Source organism: Phocoena phocoena, chromosome 10 (assembly GCF_963924675.1).
Source record: "Phocoena phocoena chromosome 10, mPhoPho1.1, whole genome shotgun sequence".
NCBI lineage: Eukaryota > Metazoa > Chordata > Mammalia > Artiodactyla > Phocoenidae > Phocoena > Phocoena phocoena.
In genome coordinates this window covers 79,293,719-79,309,970 of record NC_089228.1, presented here as the reverse complement: position 1 = coordinate 79,309,970, position 16,252 = coordinate 79,293,719, and the positions used below count along the sequence as shown (strand labels likewise).

The following is a 16,252-nucleotide window of genomic DNA, read 5'->3' as shown; positions in this document are numbered from 1 at the left end:
AGGCTTTGCATGCATCACCTTGCAGTGTCCGGAGCACTTCATTTCCAGGCTGTCTCCCCACTGCACTCCAGCAACTGAGTCTCTGACTCCTTTATGGGTGTTTCTTATCTGTCCAGAGGCTTCATCTTTCCGGGAGACATAACCTATGTTGACCTCAGGCTGGAAGGTCTTTGCTCTCCATCAGCGAGAGACTGTTCACTCCCAGAGCTCCAGAATATCCCGTGTGTCTGTGGGCACTGGACATTTCCCACGACCAGACCCCTGTTTAGAACAGCCAACAGAAACCCCCTGAAGACCAGCCCTTTGAAAACATCCATTTAATTTGAGGGGAATTTGTTCTGGTTTGTGAATCAATTTTGTAAGGAATTCTGTGTTTAAAGGCCGATTTCAGCTCTCTAGCTGTCTCCACTCAATAGCTAATGTATATTTAAGAGCTGCCTGAAGGGTTAACTCACTTTTTTTTTAGTGACTACAGATGCACACCACAAGGAACTGGCTTACTTGGGCAGTTAATTTCTCTCTGGAATTTCTCTTGCTTGAATGTCCATAATACATTGACTTCCGCAAAGAATTGATTTCCACACAAAATTCCCTGCTTGCCTTAAACCCTTCCCCACAAGCCGCCGGCTGCCTGCATACATATGTGGTTTCTGCTCACAAATCGTTTGTAGCATACCCAACTGGAATGCAGAGTAAAAAGGACTGGGAAGTAATGTCATCTGACTGTTCAAGTGCTTCTTTTAAAAGAAAAGTGAGCCTTATTGGCTAACAGAAGACCGAAGTTGCAATATCCTGCCCAACTATAAATGCACTTGGAAAGCTTTTATACATGACCACCCAGGTGCTCCAAAAATACTATTGACACCACGGAAGATGATTCAACAAATCTGTTCATTCAGTCAAAATACATGCTCTCTGAGCACCTGTATGGCCAAGGTGATGAATAAGGATGAAGTCCTTGAAATATATTCTGCATATGTTTGAATCTTTCCCTTCCTCGTGGAGTCATGGTAATGAATTAGCATCTTGCTGGTAATGAAATAGAGGTGTACGTCCAAGTGAGATGATCATTTCTAGCCTCTAGTGCACCTTTCTTTTTTTTTTTTGGCTGTGCTGTGAGGCATGTGGGATCTTAGTGCCCTGACCAGGGATTGAACCCAAACCCCCTGCAGTAGAAGTGCAGAGACCTAACCACAGGACCACCGGGGAAGTCCCAGTGCACCTTTCTTATTGTTTGTATAGTTGCAGAAAAGGTGGGTGTTTCAGAAGCCCCCATTCCCTAACCCTCAATTCTTATATATTCATGGCCTTTCTCGTGGCTCATGGGGGTGGTAGAGACAGAGCCGCTCAACGCCGGCTCTGTGGAAGGTGGAGCTCCATAAACACAGCCATATTACTTGCTTGTGCTTCTGTGAGGGCACTTGTATTTGGTGCTTCTGTTGGATGCTTGTATTTGCCAGCCCAATGGCAGTGATTATTCCAAAACTGAGGATCATAAGTGCACGTCTTGTTTTCTAGCATGAGGGAAGAATGAGATAACTGATGCAATGCCAGTAAGTGTTCTTTGGGGGAGTGTCTAGTGGCAGATTTGGTTGTTTAAAAAGATATAAATAACCTCCCAGTAAAAACTGTCAAAGTATTCTTATTGTAATTAACCATGTTTTTATATTTAGGTTGGCCTTTCCATCAAAATGTGGAGATGGGATACTGAAAAGTGGGTATGGGTTATTTCAAGAACAAGTGAAGACTTTAGACTTTTTTTTTTTTAACCGTGCTTGTATTAACATTTGGGGCCTCTCACATTTGTGAGAGGCTGTCCTCTGTATAACAGCATCCCTGGTCTCTATCCACTTAATACTAGTAAAACCCCTCTCCCTCTGAGTGTGACAATGAAAACGGTCTCCAGAGATTTCCAGATGCTCTCTGGGGAACAGTATCATCCCTGGCTGACAACCACAGCTCCAGACTGCCACCCCAAGATAACTGGGGTCCCAGAGATGTGTCCCAGGTGTCCTGAAGTCATGTTAACATCTTGAATAGTGATTCAGCTTCATATTCAATGATGTCCAAAAGCACTTTTAGTATGTGGTAAGACATGTGATTGGAATTTTAAGTGGCCTCAGAAAACTGGAGAAATGCTTAGAATCCAAAAGAATGAAGTGCAGTAACGAATGGGCCACTAGTGCACAAAGAAAGAAGGCGTTCTGTAATGGAGTGAAAGAGGAGGCATGGCTGGTGGATTACAGATACCCAGGGTGAGAGGGTCTTCAGTGCCCACAGTGAACTACCGGCTGATGTTCAGGAAACGGTACCTGTGGTTGTGCCAGCATGAGCTGGCTCCCCTGGCCAGGTCCCAGCTGCTGCCTGCTGGCCAGGCCTCCCATCTCAGTGTCAACTCTGGCCCTCATTCATACTTCTCCAGAGGCTGACGGCCTCCAGGTGCTGGGGTACCTTCTCTCACATAAGCCAGGAGTTGAGTACTGTTTGTTTTAAAACATCCTACTTCAGTTTTTCTTCCATACCGACTTTGCTTGCTTCTGTGTGCTTGTGCGTATGTGTGTGTGTTTGTGTGTGTGCGTGTGCGCACATGCGTGTGGAACATGTGACACTCCCAGAGAGGAACAGACTTTTTAAAATCCCCTTCTGTAGGGAGTACTGCTATATAATGACTGCCAGTGGGTCACCCAGGTTCAGAGGGCTGCCTTTAATAATACCTAAAGTCCTTTCATTTAAAAATTAAAGCCAATAAAATATTAGTCTAGAATGGCTGAAGCTATGGGATGAAATGAGTTTGCTAACCTAAGGATAAACAGAGAACAGCTGTGATTCAAAGGGTGTGATCGCGGTCTTTGGTCTTAATCCTTACTCACAGTGTAGTATACTAAACTCCTTGAGCTCTCTAAAAGGCTGGGAGGAAGAGCTCTGTCCTTGAGTGGGTCAGAATTTCCTCTTTCAGTTCTAACCCTTTTCTGTGTCTCATCCCAACGTGCATATCCCTTACCATCTACACTGATATTAAATAACCATTGCAGATAATCTCAGTTTTTTCTTCTGTTCAAAGGGTCAGAGAGAACACTCTGTGGAGACTTGGCTTTAGGGACAACTTTGCTCCTGAGTATTTTTTACACACTAAAGAGGAGAGCTTGTATGAAGTGACACAAGTAAGCTTCTCACTGTGGAAATTTACAAGGACGTTTTAACATGAGATGCCAGCTATTGAGGTGGACAAAGTACAGTCAAATTGAACTGCCTGGAGGAAGAGGAATGAGCACATATATATATTTTTAGATTTACAATGTTGTGTTTAATTTCTGCTGTACATCACAGTGACTCAGTTACACATACGTATATTCTTTTTCATATTCTTTTCCATTATGGTTTATCACAGGATATTGAATATAGTTTTCTGTGCTATACAGTAGGACCTTGTTGTTTATCCATTTTATGTATAATAGTTTGCATCAGCTAATCCTAGACTCCTAATCCTTCCCGCTCCCCCACCCCTTGGCAACCACAAGTGTGTTCTCTATGTCCGTGAGTCTGTTTCTGTTTCATAGATATGTTCATTTGTGTTGTATTTTAGATTCCACATATAAGTGATATCATATGGTGTTTGTCTTTCTCTGTCTGACTTACTTCACTTAGTATGATAATCTCTAGGTCCATCCATCCATGCTGCTGCAAATGGCATTATTCCATTCTTTTCAATGGCTGAGTAATATTCCATTGTATGTGTGTGTGTGTGTGTGTGTGTGTATATATAGATATATCTTTATATATCTATATATACACACACCACATCTTCTTTATTGGAATGAGCGTATTTTTGACCCAAGCTATATCAATATACCTTGGCAGCAAGTAAGTGAAAAGGCAGAATGAGCACATAGAAGAGTGTTTCTTTCCAGCAGCCTTATTGTAATGGACTGACTATGATTTAACTATCCTTAATTTCCATAGGGAAACAGGGTGTGTGCTGCTGGCTATGGCTACTTTTTTCACCTTGTGACCAACCAAACATCCCAAGCTCCACTTCTTTCCTTTACCCGGAACAGTGCACATGCTTGTACGAGGTAACTTGGGGGAAGTTCATCTACATTTTGGGTGTAAGCATTATGGTTTAACATTTTTTTTGCACAACACTCACAGAGAGGGTTGTGTAATGCTTGGCATCCGTGTGAGATTTGATGATGTGTCTGAGTGAGCATCTTGGATCATAAATTTGGTGGTGAAGGGAAGGGAAAGAGAGAGAGGTCACTTGAAGGGGCATAGGACTGAGGGCACCTTTTGTGGCCAGAGGAGAATTCAATAGAGAGATGAATTAAACTCCCAACAGACTGGGGGCACCTGGGAAGCCAGAGTGCCTGAGCTCAGGAGCTGAGTGGGGAGATGAAGTTTGGGGAAGAGGCTCTTTGCCTGTGACTTGCACACTGTGAGATGAGAGGGGCTTGTTCAGAGTCTTTGCTATTTAGAGGATAAGGTCGTCTGCTAAGAGCAATGACTGGGAAACATGGGAACGTGGGAAAAATGTGAACTTCAGAATCAGTCAGGCCCCGATTCAAATCTGAACTTTGTCTGAGTAAACTGCCTTTTTTTTTTTTTTTCTAAAGAGTTAGATCCCTTATTTGTGAAATAGGGACAGATCTCTAGGGAAAGTTTGATGTGAAAATTAGAGGTGACTTCTATAACGCACCTAAGAGAACATCTCGAATATGGTAGGAACTCAATAATTGATATAAATAATTCTATTAAACAGTTTATTTATTATTATTATTATTCTTTGGCCATGCAGTGTGGCATGTGAGATCTTAGTTCCCCGACCAGGGATTGAACCCACACCCTCAACAGTGAAAGTATGGAGTCCTAACCACTGGACTGCCGGGGAATTCCTTGATATAAATAATTCTGATAGTAGTTACGTTAATAATAGTGAAATAATACTGCAATGATGGGAAATGATAAGGAGAGTGGAATAAGGATTAAGCACCATTGCTCCGCCATGTTGAAGTGCCGGCTGAGGCTAGAATTAGTACATGTGTCATGAAATTATTATTAAGATTATGAAGTTTTTTATCTAGCAGCTCTCAGCAGCCCTGGGATGTGAAGGGAGAAGGTATCCAAAATACCACAATGCTAGGCATTTCAGGGAGAAGCACAAAAGTTGCAGGGATTACAGGGGCTGGTATCTGCTGTTTCAGCAAAGGGATGGATCTAGAAGGGACTGATGGAAGAGTGAGGCTCGTGTTCTGAAGGGCTAGGCAGGGGTATCCATGCTCCTAGGAAGGGGATGAATCTAGAAGGGCTGAGAGAATGGAATGGGACCGTGGCAGTCTGTCTTGTTGAGATCCAGGAGTAGGTCACAGAGGGTGACAGAAAGGAAAGGCTGAGGGATAGGCAATGACAGTCAGAGAGAAGGCTCGCAGGTCTCCTCTTCACACTCCCTTATTCAGTACCTTTAGTTTTATATTTTCCAATGAGAAAAAGTGAGACATTTGGAATGCAGAAATTGGCTGAATTTCACTCTTTGTCTTTCTTCCTAGGTGTGGCCTCTTTGTATACCCTAAGTTTCAGCCAACTTGGGATAATGGCACTGGTCCCACCCTGTTCCAGAATTTCACGGTTTGGGGAAGTGCAGGTGGTGCCCAGGTACGTTTCTTTAGCTTTTTGTTCTTGGGGTGATTTATTGTGCATCTCTACTTAAAGGGGGATGATTTGCTGTTGGGGGAGCATTGCGATATTCTCACAGCTTTAAGGAGCCAACAGCATCATAGGTGTGTGTGAAATAGTTGTTGCATGAACAGATTCCTAGTCAGCAAGCCAAGGTTAGTTCACTGCCTGTATGGCGATTTTCCAGCAGCTCTAATAGGGAACAACAGAATCATAGAGATTTGCAACCAAGAAAGATCATAGGGGTCATCTGTTCTTCCCCTCACATGCCTATTTAGAGAGAAAAAATTAAGGTTCAGAAAGTAAAGGGATTTGCCAAAGGTCACACCGTTTGTTAGCAGCAAAACCAGGTGCTGAATCCAGACTCCAAAAGTTGTGCATTTGATACCCTAATATCCTGAATAGTACATGTTTCAGTTGTAAGGAAAAGTTCTGTTCATCACTGAAACGCAAAAATTCCAGCTCAAGGTGGCATTCTTACCTTCATCAATGAGCCAGATTTTCTCCTATTTTCCTTGAAAGGAAACAATGTTCATGTTATCCATTTAATTTTCATTATTTCAGTGATGTCTTATAAGAAAGCTTTGTATGCTCACTATTACCAGCACCATATAAAAATTATCCAGGGTCACTGTTTGGTGCTACACAGAGAAAATTACATACATTTGGTCTCTGCCACGTAGAAATAGGGAGCCTAAGATACACAGATGAAGAAATATATCTATAGGGCATTCAGTAAATAGAATAAAAACATATAATTAAGTCACAGTAAGAAAGTTAGGCATTTATTTCACCTATCCAACATAAGGAGAACTACTTGGGAAAGTCCCAAAATACAAAATTGGGTTAGCTAACAGGAAGAATCCCTATTGTATTAAGTATTTTCTTCTCATTAAATTCGATAAAGTACTTTGTTTCCCATAAGCATTATAAATATAGAGGTGACAAATCCCTCTTTTGCAGGGAAGCAATTCGTGCCTTGCAGAAGGGCTGATGCCTGTAATTAGGTAACAACTGTTGTCAAGTTATCAGTTCAGATCGTACCCATTTTGTTTACATAAACGTGTCTTCAAAGATCTATCATTTTATAAAAGCTGTCAGTGCATACATAGTGGGAAATGCAAGCTATTCAGTTCTTGAAAATTCAAGCACAAAGACTGATCGACAAGTAGAAGCACCGTACTGTGATAAATCAAGGCTTCCTTGGCCTTAAGTAATAGGAAACTCCCACTTTAAGGTACAAACGTAAGCATGACCCTATTTAGTAAACAAAGAGGCCACTGTGTAAGGTTAACTGGTAGTCCTAACAGCACCCTGATTTTCAGGGTGGTTGAGGTGACGCCTAGGAAAAGTTAAATGTCTTGCCCAAGATCACATAATTAGTTAATATGAGTGCTAGGTAAAAACCAAGGGCTCTGTCCCCCAAGGTAGTGTGATTCAACTCTAACAAGCTCATTTTGTTAATACTTAATCCTTGTTTAGGGCCACTAGCCCAAGCTGTCATCATTATATATGCATATAACATATTTTGAGTCTGTAGTCATGCTGAATTACTTATTTCATATTTACAATTTTCTGACAATATTAGTAAACATATACAACACCGAGGAAAATGTTAAGTACTGGAGTTCTTGGATGCTCTGTTTTTCTCCGTTCATTTTGTGTTACTTGACAGTTGCAAGTTTACTAAAGTAAAGAATTCACATTGACTTTTTTTTTTTTTTTTGCGGTATGTGGGCCTCTCACTGTTGTGGCCTCTCCCGCCGCGGAGCGCAGGCTCCGGACGCGCAGGCTCAGCGGCCATGGCTCACGGGCCCAGCCACTCCGTGGCATGTGGGATCTTCCCGGACCGGGGCACGAACCCGTGTCCCCTGCATCTGCAGGCGGACTCTCAACCACTGCGCCACCAGGGAAGCCCCACATTGACTTTTTAATGCATCAATTGTTAGGAGGAGAAATGAAAAGTATAGAGGGGATGTTACCAAAGGGGACTAGTTAGTGCTGACCTCACGGCAACTTTGGGACGCCTGCACAGATATTGATGGACAAAAGCTGCTTAAATATGGTGTAGCATGCTTGTTTATACTTCATCAATAATTAAAGAAGCTACAGGAAGTCTGCAAGAAAACCCAAGCCTCAGACCTTTGACATAATATATGCTGTTGTTTTATAGATTTTTAGAAGTAGCAATCTTCACCTGAAAAACTTCCAGGTTTATGCATGCAGAGATTTTGGAATTGACATCTTGGAAAGTGATGCAAATACTTCAGTTACTGACAGCTTATTACTTGCTCATTTTGCCCCCAAGGTAAGTGCCTTCGTGTGATTCTTTTATGTTGTCCATCAAAACAGAATCGCCCGTGTTGGGTCCCTTGCTAATCCAGGATATGTAATTTAAATAGCATTCTTTAGTAAATCTTGTATTTAATTGGTCAAATTTGGAGGAAGCTTTTGATTTGTAACAGTGGTGATGTTTATCATAAAATTCAAATACACACAAGATTTCCATGTTATGTGTCCATGTACATCACAAAAGCCCTGAGTGGTTCGCAGAACTCTTATTTGTTTGCGATTTAGCATTATTGTCCATACAATTCAATAATAAGCCTAATAATTTTAGGGTCATTTACTCTAACTTCACAAGGATTATGAGGTGATTCCAAATTGTCTTTGTGCATCTGTGGTTTGCCAAGTTTCGACATCAACATTTTGTTCATAGAGTTCTTACTCTATTTAGGGTCCCTGCCCCAGAGAAAAAGGTGATATAATTTACATTGTTTGCTTAATATACTACGGTTTCTTATGTGATTCCCTAATCCTTGCCTCAGTGTGGGTTTCTACATGATAAACATCAACCTATAGATGACTTCCCTGACATTGCATGGCCAGGGGCCCAGAATGTAGGTGAGCCTTAGAGGACTTCCTGGATAAGAAGTACTAGTTCTCAAGGGAAGTCCATGGCTGCCATTGGCTTCAGACCTATAACGGGTCCCCCAAGTTCTTTTTCTTGAAGGAGTTACATGAATATTACATTGTCAGAATAATCAGAATAATCATAGATGGAAGGGACCTAGAGTACTTCTGGGGACCAAGGAAAGAGCATTCTCTTTAGTTTGTTCCTGAATGCTTTGATCAACTGATATTTAAGTGATAATTATTGACTTTAGTACTTCCCTTGACTATTTCATAGCTATAGATACAAACATTAAGAGTAAAAAAATCATTTTCTTACTAAACTACATTTTCCTATATTTAATTCTCCAACTTCCTTCATTACTTCTCTTCTGAACCATTCTTTTCAGGAGGGAAAATACCTGCCAGTTTTTCCTTTTCTCTGAAAGGATTACCACCTTGAGAGATTATTCTTCTTTTCAGGTTGCATAGTTTTCGAGAGAGCATGGGACCCAGATTTAGATTCTGTGATACTGGTTGACCCAGGCCCTTAAATTTCTCCGAAATAACCATATAGAAGATGCTAAAAATAAAATGCCCATCAAGCTGAGTAAATAACTGTCCTGGCAAATCAATGTCACAACATCCTAACTGATGCTAAATAGACATCATAATTCATGGGAGCGTGACATAAGTTAAGAGATAGATTGTGACAAAAGGGTGCTTATCATGAGATAACAAAAAATAATCTCACCCCTGGAGTGTGATTCACCAGCAAGGTAATGCAACTGAGGGCTTCTGAGTCTCCTAACAAGTAAGTGCAGAACCAAAGTCCCTGGATGGAAAATGTTAAACAGCTTGTTCTAGGAAAGGTCTAGATCTTGATTAGGCATCCAAATCATAAAACCATGCAACTTTAGAGGTAAATATTACCTAAGAGTTGGTCTGGTTAGAACTCCTGAATTTACAGGTAAAGAAATGGAGGCTTTGGGAAGTCAAATGATAGCCCAAAATCATGCCCAGTATTGTGGAGCTAGGACCACCTGGATATCTTCCCATGCCTGGTCTAATACTGGTTTAATTACATATGGAAAATGGCTTTGGCAATAAGCATTTATTAGTGCCTACTCCAGTATTCTCTGAAGTGTTTTTCATTGAAGGCTGGTCCCAAGAGAGACTCTGAGAAAAGAAAGATTCTTAGGTTAATTACATATAGGATATGCTGTTTACCATCCCTCCCATCCCCTGAAACTCACATTGCATATTAACACTTTAAAATCTTCACCAAGTTCTAGAGTTAAAAACAAACAAGAAAAATATCTATGAATCTTTAGTTAACACAACATTGCTCAGATTTGAGAACCACTTTATTGCTGTATAAAACTGTGTTAATTGTTTTTTTTTTAAAAAAAGGAGGATGCCAAACCTCTCTGTGGTTGTGGAAATCTGATTTTAGCCTCTTTCTTTCAAACCTGCCATTTCTTTAGGAATTAAAATTTTCAGAGAATTTGGCTTAACTATTCTTAGACCTTCCACCCACGTATAATTGGTGACACACAATTATCAGTGAGTCTTTTAAAATTTATTTTTATTAAAAAAATTTTTTTAACATCTTTATTAGAGTATAATTGCTTTACAATATTGTGTTAGTTTCTGCTATCAGTGAGTCTTATTCTAAAACAAACACTAGTTTCTGGAAGAAAACTAAGTTTTCTCTGGAAGAAAAAAGGATTTTTTTTCCTTTAGGCATATTTGTGTATGCCTCATACCCAGCATTACCTTGTTGCTGAGATGGGTAGAATAATTTTCAATGAGGATGGCTTTATTATGCAAGAGAAGGAGGTGCGCTAACCATCACTATACATGCTAGATTGGTTGTGTGGTTTTGTTTGTTGTGCAGTCCTAGCCTTCCATCTAATTAGCACCCATTTTCACACTCTTCAGGATGTCCTGATTTGGGTGTAAATTATGGTCATCCTACTTTTGGAAGTAACTGTAGGATGGTTGCCTTTTTGTTGTTATTAATTCAAGCAGATGATACTACTTTAAAAAAAAGTCTTATTTGGACAGATGCTGTTGGGGATGCTTCATTCTTTCTCCTATTTGTCTCAGGTTTACTCCTCATCTTCACTTGTGGATTTCTCTTCCCCAGTTTAGACTTTTCATCTTTTTGTTTGTCTAAATTCTATCGTAGGGCCCCTTCTTTTCTCCATATACTTGCTCTCCCTGGGAGAAATCTCATTTTCTCTAGTGGTTTCAGTTATTGCCACCCACATGCTGATGTCTCCCACATATTTGCATTTATTTCCACCATCTTATTTTGTGCTTTCAGTTTGCAACCCGTTTTCTATGTTTCTTTTTTTCTGCTTTCGGAACTTGATTTGTCCTGCTTTGAATAATATCTTTTTTATATTTACTCATTCGAACCTTATTCATTCTGTTATGATTGTTCACGTTGGACTTAAACTTGTGACACACCTGCTCGTCTTCACAAAGTCTTAATTACATCGGCACTTAATTACATGAGCCATGCAAGGACCTTAAACTTCTCTAACTTCTTTCTTCACCCTCCCATCTTATACGTTATTTTTCTGTAGTATTGTCCCACCTTTTAAAACAAATTGTTTCATGGAAATATAACGTTTATGGGGAAAAGTGCACAAATCACAAGTGAAGAGCTCAATGAATTTTTATAAAGCAAAAACCACGTGCATACCACCCAGATCTAGAAATAGCACATCACCAATTCCTCTGAAACCCCTTCATGCCTGCTCCCAGTTAACCCAACCCCCAGCCCCCAAGCCAAAGGAGAACCATTATTTAGACTTCTCAGACATAGGTTAATTTCAAATCTGTTTTTGCACTTTATATAAATGGAATCATAAATCGTGTAACTCTTCTGTGCCTGGCTTCTTTGGCATAACATTATGTCTGTGAGATTCATCCATGTTTTTATATGTTGCAATCATTTATTCTTCCCATTGTTACGTAGTATTCCACTTTATGGACTCTATCACAATTTTTTAAAGCTATGTTGCTCTTGATGCACATTTGCTTGTTTCCAGTTTTAGGTTATTACAGAGAAAGATGTTATGAACAATCTTCTATATGTCTCTTGGTGTTCACAAGCATGCATTTCTGTTGGACATGTGCCAGATTGTAAAATTGCTGGCTCAGAGTATATCCCTTCAGTTTTAGTGGCCGATGCCAAACGACAAACAACAATTACAAGTATTTAAACTTGTACCAGCAGTGTGAGAAAAGGGTTTCATAGCTAGGTCTTGGAATTTCTCTTGACCAACATCCTGGAGATTTTCTTCATGTCTCTGTAGTATTGGAACTCTTGTTCCTGATTCCCCTGTCTCCCTCCTTTCTGATTTAATTCTTATTTTATTAGCCTGCAGTAACTTTCTTAACTAACTGGGGGTCTGTGGAAGTTAAAGATTTTGACCTACAAATGGAGACCCCCTTCTTGGAAGGTTGTGGCTATAGACTACTAGGTTGGAGTTCATTTTGCCTTGACGTTTTGAAGGCAATTCTTCATTGTCTCCTAGCTTCTAGTCTTGAGGTTAAAAAGTTTTTAGATACTCTGTGCAAACCATTATATATATATAGGATGGTTAAACAGCAAGGTCTTACTGTATAGCACAGAGAAGAACTATGTTCAATATCCTGTGATAAACCATCATGGAAAATAATTTAAAAAACCATATATATATGCTGAATCACTTTGCAAAAAGAAATGAGTTTTTAGATACTCTGATTCTAGGTCTTTTATATGTAACCTATTAGTTTTTCCTCTTTGGAGATTTTTAGGGTCTCGCCCTTGTCCCTGGTATTTTGCAATTTCAATATGGTGTACCTTGCTGTGTGGCTTTTTCTTCTAACCACTGTATTAGGCTCTGGGCCAGACTTTTCACTGTGGAAAATCATATCCTTTCCTTCTGGGAAGTTTCCTTCACTTATTTCTTTGATACTTATCTCCTATATTTTTTCCTTTTTCTTGAAATTATTATTATTCGGATATTGGCTCTCTAAATTACTTATCTAATCTTCTTAATTTTCTCTCTGATTTCCCACTGCCCCACTGCCTTTTTATCCTACTTTCTAAGTTATTTCATTTTTTCTATTGAATTTATTATTACTGCTGTCCTGTTTTTGTTCTCTTTTTCTTTTCCGAAAAATTCCTTTTTAGGCTTCTTCTTGTTTCATGCACATGGTATTCTTATTTCTCTGATGTTATTAATGATAGTTTTTAAGTTTTCTTCTGATTTCTGTACTGGCTTTGTCTCCACTGGGTTTCTTTTCTTCTGTTTGTTTCTTTTTATCACTGTCTTCCATGCTGGAGACCCTTGACAATTTCTGGTGATCCTCAGACAGACAATTATCTTTAGCAGCAGAACAGTGAAGCGCTAACAGCTTGATTAGATGGAGTCTGTTGAAGAGATTTTGTGGAAAATCCTGGAAGCAGTTTTTGTTTCTTTTTAGACTCTTTACTATTTATTTTTATATTAACATACAGTAAAATGGACTTTTTTGCTATACAGTTCTATGAATTTTAACGTATGTGTAGATTTCTGTAACTACCAACACCACAATCAAGATACAGAACAGTTGCATCAGCCTGAAAAAACCTCCCTCTGACTCCGTTTCTGTAGCCACATCCTCTTCTCATGTCTAACCCCTCGGAGGTCACTAATGTATTCTCTGTCACTATAGTTTTTTCTTTTCAACAATCATATAATTTATGGAATAAGATAGTATGTAACCTTTTGAGACTGGCTTCTTTCGTTCCCGAATCCTTTAGTATTTATCTAACTTGTATTTTATTCCTTGTTATTGTGGGGCAGTATTCCACTATAGGGATCTACCACAGGTTTACCTACTCATTTGTTGAAGGACATTTGAGTTGTTTCTAGATTTGGTGATTGACTACAAAGAAAACTGTTTTAACCATTTGTGTAAGGGTTTTGTATGAACATAAGTTTTCATTTCTCTAAGGTAAACACTTAGGAGTTGAGTTGTTAGGTCAATGTTAAGAGTATGTTTAATTTTGTAAGAAAGTGCCAAACTATTTTCCAAAGTGGTTGTACCATTTTGCATTTCCACCAGCAATGTATGAGAGGTTCATTTATTTCTTTTCCTCATCAGCACTTGGTACGGTCACTATTTTTTCATTTAGCCATCTAACAGGTGTGTAGCATATTTCATTGTGATCCTTTGTCATATATTTGATTTGCAAATATTTTTCCCAGTCTGTAGTTTGTCTTTTTATTCACTTAATTGTTTTTATTCATGTATTAAAATTGTATTTCATGTGGCCAGTCCCCTTATTTTTCTTCCCTTTTGTCCCCCTTCTAAATCACAGGGAAGCCTGTGTATGTCAGCTGGGATCAAAACTCCCAAAAGGTGGGAACTGACAGTGTCTAACACAACCTTTGTGAATTTTGATCTCACTGACTGTGTGGCCATCAGGACCTGTTCAGGCTGTTCCCGAGGACAGGGTAAGTTGAGTAGATAAGATAGATAGTGAATAAGGCGAGTACTCATATAAATGTGATAAATAGTGGCAAAAGCCATTGTGACTCATTGTTTCTTTCAGTTATAAGATTGCATTAGTTGAAACTGCTGCTCAAATCTCCTAAGAGAAATTCTAGAGGAGGCCAGGTGCTCCCAATGTGGCTCCTGCAGCTCCCCAGTCTTTCCCTATATGGTGCCTATCACACTCTGTGACTATGGTGCCATGTCTCTGCTGGACTCTCAGCTTCATAAAGGCAGGGATCACATCTTTCTCTCTTTTATTGAAGTAGAGTTGATTTACAGTTAGTTTCAGGTGTACAACATAGTGATTCAATATTTTTATGGATTATACTCCATTTAAAGTTATTATGAAATATTGGCTATATTTCCTGGGCTCTACGATATATCCTTGTAGCTTATTTATTTTATACATGCTAGTTTGTCCCTCTTGAGCCCCTCCCCCATCTTGCCCCAACCTAGCCACCAGTTTGTTCTCTATATCTGATCACATCTCTTTTGCTCAGTTTTATCATTAGTAACTAGTAGCCTGATGCCCAGTAGGTTCATTGATTAAATCAATGAATGGAACTGGACGGATAGACATATGGATATAAACTAACATACATGCAAGCTTTCCTGAAAGAGCCAGAGTTCAGGTACTTTATGTTTGCAACAGCCCAAGACTTGTTGTATGCACCATAGCAATTCTTGTCCACTTGTTAACCACATCTCAGAGGCAGTGAGAAATACCTTGGAGAACTCATGGGCCAAGGTGAAAAGAAGCAGAGCGCAATCTAGTTGATTTGATCATTGTAAACAGACAAATCAAGTGATTCAAGTAAATATGCTCTTGTGGTTTGAATCACCAATTTAGATAATTGTTTGTTTTTTTAATTAAATGAATAATCAGCAAGTTTCCACTGTGCTTTTTTCCACCACCCCCCCACCCCCCCCCCCGCCATAGGCAGAGCCAAATATTGTTTTTACTTGGGTGGCATCTGAGTTTAAGATTGTAGAAATAATAATGGGAATAAAAAATGCCTTATGGCAATCACTTCAAATCATAATTCCTCAGTCATTTAATAGCTTCACTGTTTCATATCATTCATAAGACACTGAAAAAAAAGCACCCTGCTCCTTATGAGCTCTAATCTCTTCCCACTGGATGGTCTTGGCGGAGCCATCTCCTTCATTTGTTTAAAAATTGTCTAGTCCAGGTTCGGTTTAAGGAACTGGGCAGTGCAGAGATGAAAAACACATAGTTCTTGTCTTCCAGCGTCTCTCCATCTAGGCACAAAAATAAATGTCTAAGCCAGCGATTGTAATAGTGTGATAAATCCAGTACTAGAGGATTGAGCAAGGCCAGTGAGGGGAGCAAGGTAAGGGGTCAGGTAAGATTTCATCATAGAGTGCCTGGAGCAGGATTTAGAAAGGTGAAGAGAAGTTTGCAAGGAGGAATAGGCAGAGAAAAGTTTCTACGTATTAGAAACAGCATATGCAAAAAAATTCCAAAGAGCAAGTTAATGATTGGGGAATTGCAAAGAAATCCAGTATAACTGAATTGTAGAGCTGCTTGTGGTATTAGATGAACTACAGAAGTTGCCAGAGGTGGAATCGTGGCATCTTGAATGTGTGACAATTCAGTCCATGGACTCTACTGGGATGAGAATGAAAGCATTAGGGCCTCTCTTTGTATCAATATTTTATTTTAAAATTTTCCTTTTTTGGTGTATTTTATAAGGTATATAATATAGTAATATGGTAGCATATATACTAAGAGATGTGTACTGAATTTTTAAATTTTAATGACAGGAAGGTGAGTATTAGACCACTGCCATCGTTTCTTCCTGGGCAACTGGACTGGCAACAGAATCCCAGTGAATCACATGGAGGTGGCATGAGGGAAACCCCGCTAAGAAGTGGAGCCCTAGAGCTAGTATTTGAAAAATGTTACTATTACTATCTACCCATACGTGATTGATTGAATATTGCTTTTGAGGGTAAATGATTAAAGTATAAATCTCATAAAAAGTGGGGTTCGGTTTGCCGTAGAAGAACTAGAGCAGAAAGATGGAGAGACTAACCCACAGCAATTTTAGCATTTAATAATTAGTCAATTAATGTTATGTGTCATCATTTCCCACTAGACCACAATTTCTCACCCTTGGCACTA

At 39.5% G+C, this 16,252-nt stretch overlaps 1 protein-coding gene across 1 annotated transcript in view; it reads left to right on the top strand.

Moving 5' to 3' along the window:
• The window catches only part of PKHD1 (PKHD1 ciliary IPT domain containing fibrocystin/polyductin), a 430,010-nt gene that overhangs the window by 190,710 nt on the left and 223,048 nt on the right, over window positions 1–16,252 (top strand). Inside the window, exons 43-46 of the mRNA XM_065885004.1 lie at window positions 3,961–4,073; window positions 5,541–5,646; window positions 7,841–7,975; window positions 13,928–14,063. Coding sequence (XP_065741076.1) covers window positions 3,961–4,073; window positions 5,541–5,646; window positions 7,841–7,975; window positions 13,928–14,063 — 490 coding nt within the window. The remainder of the gene's footprint in view (window positions 1–3,960; window positions 4,074–5,540; window positions 5,647–7,840; window positions 7,976–13,927; window positions 14,064–16,252) is intronic.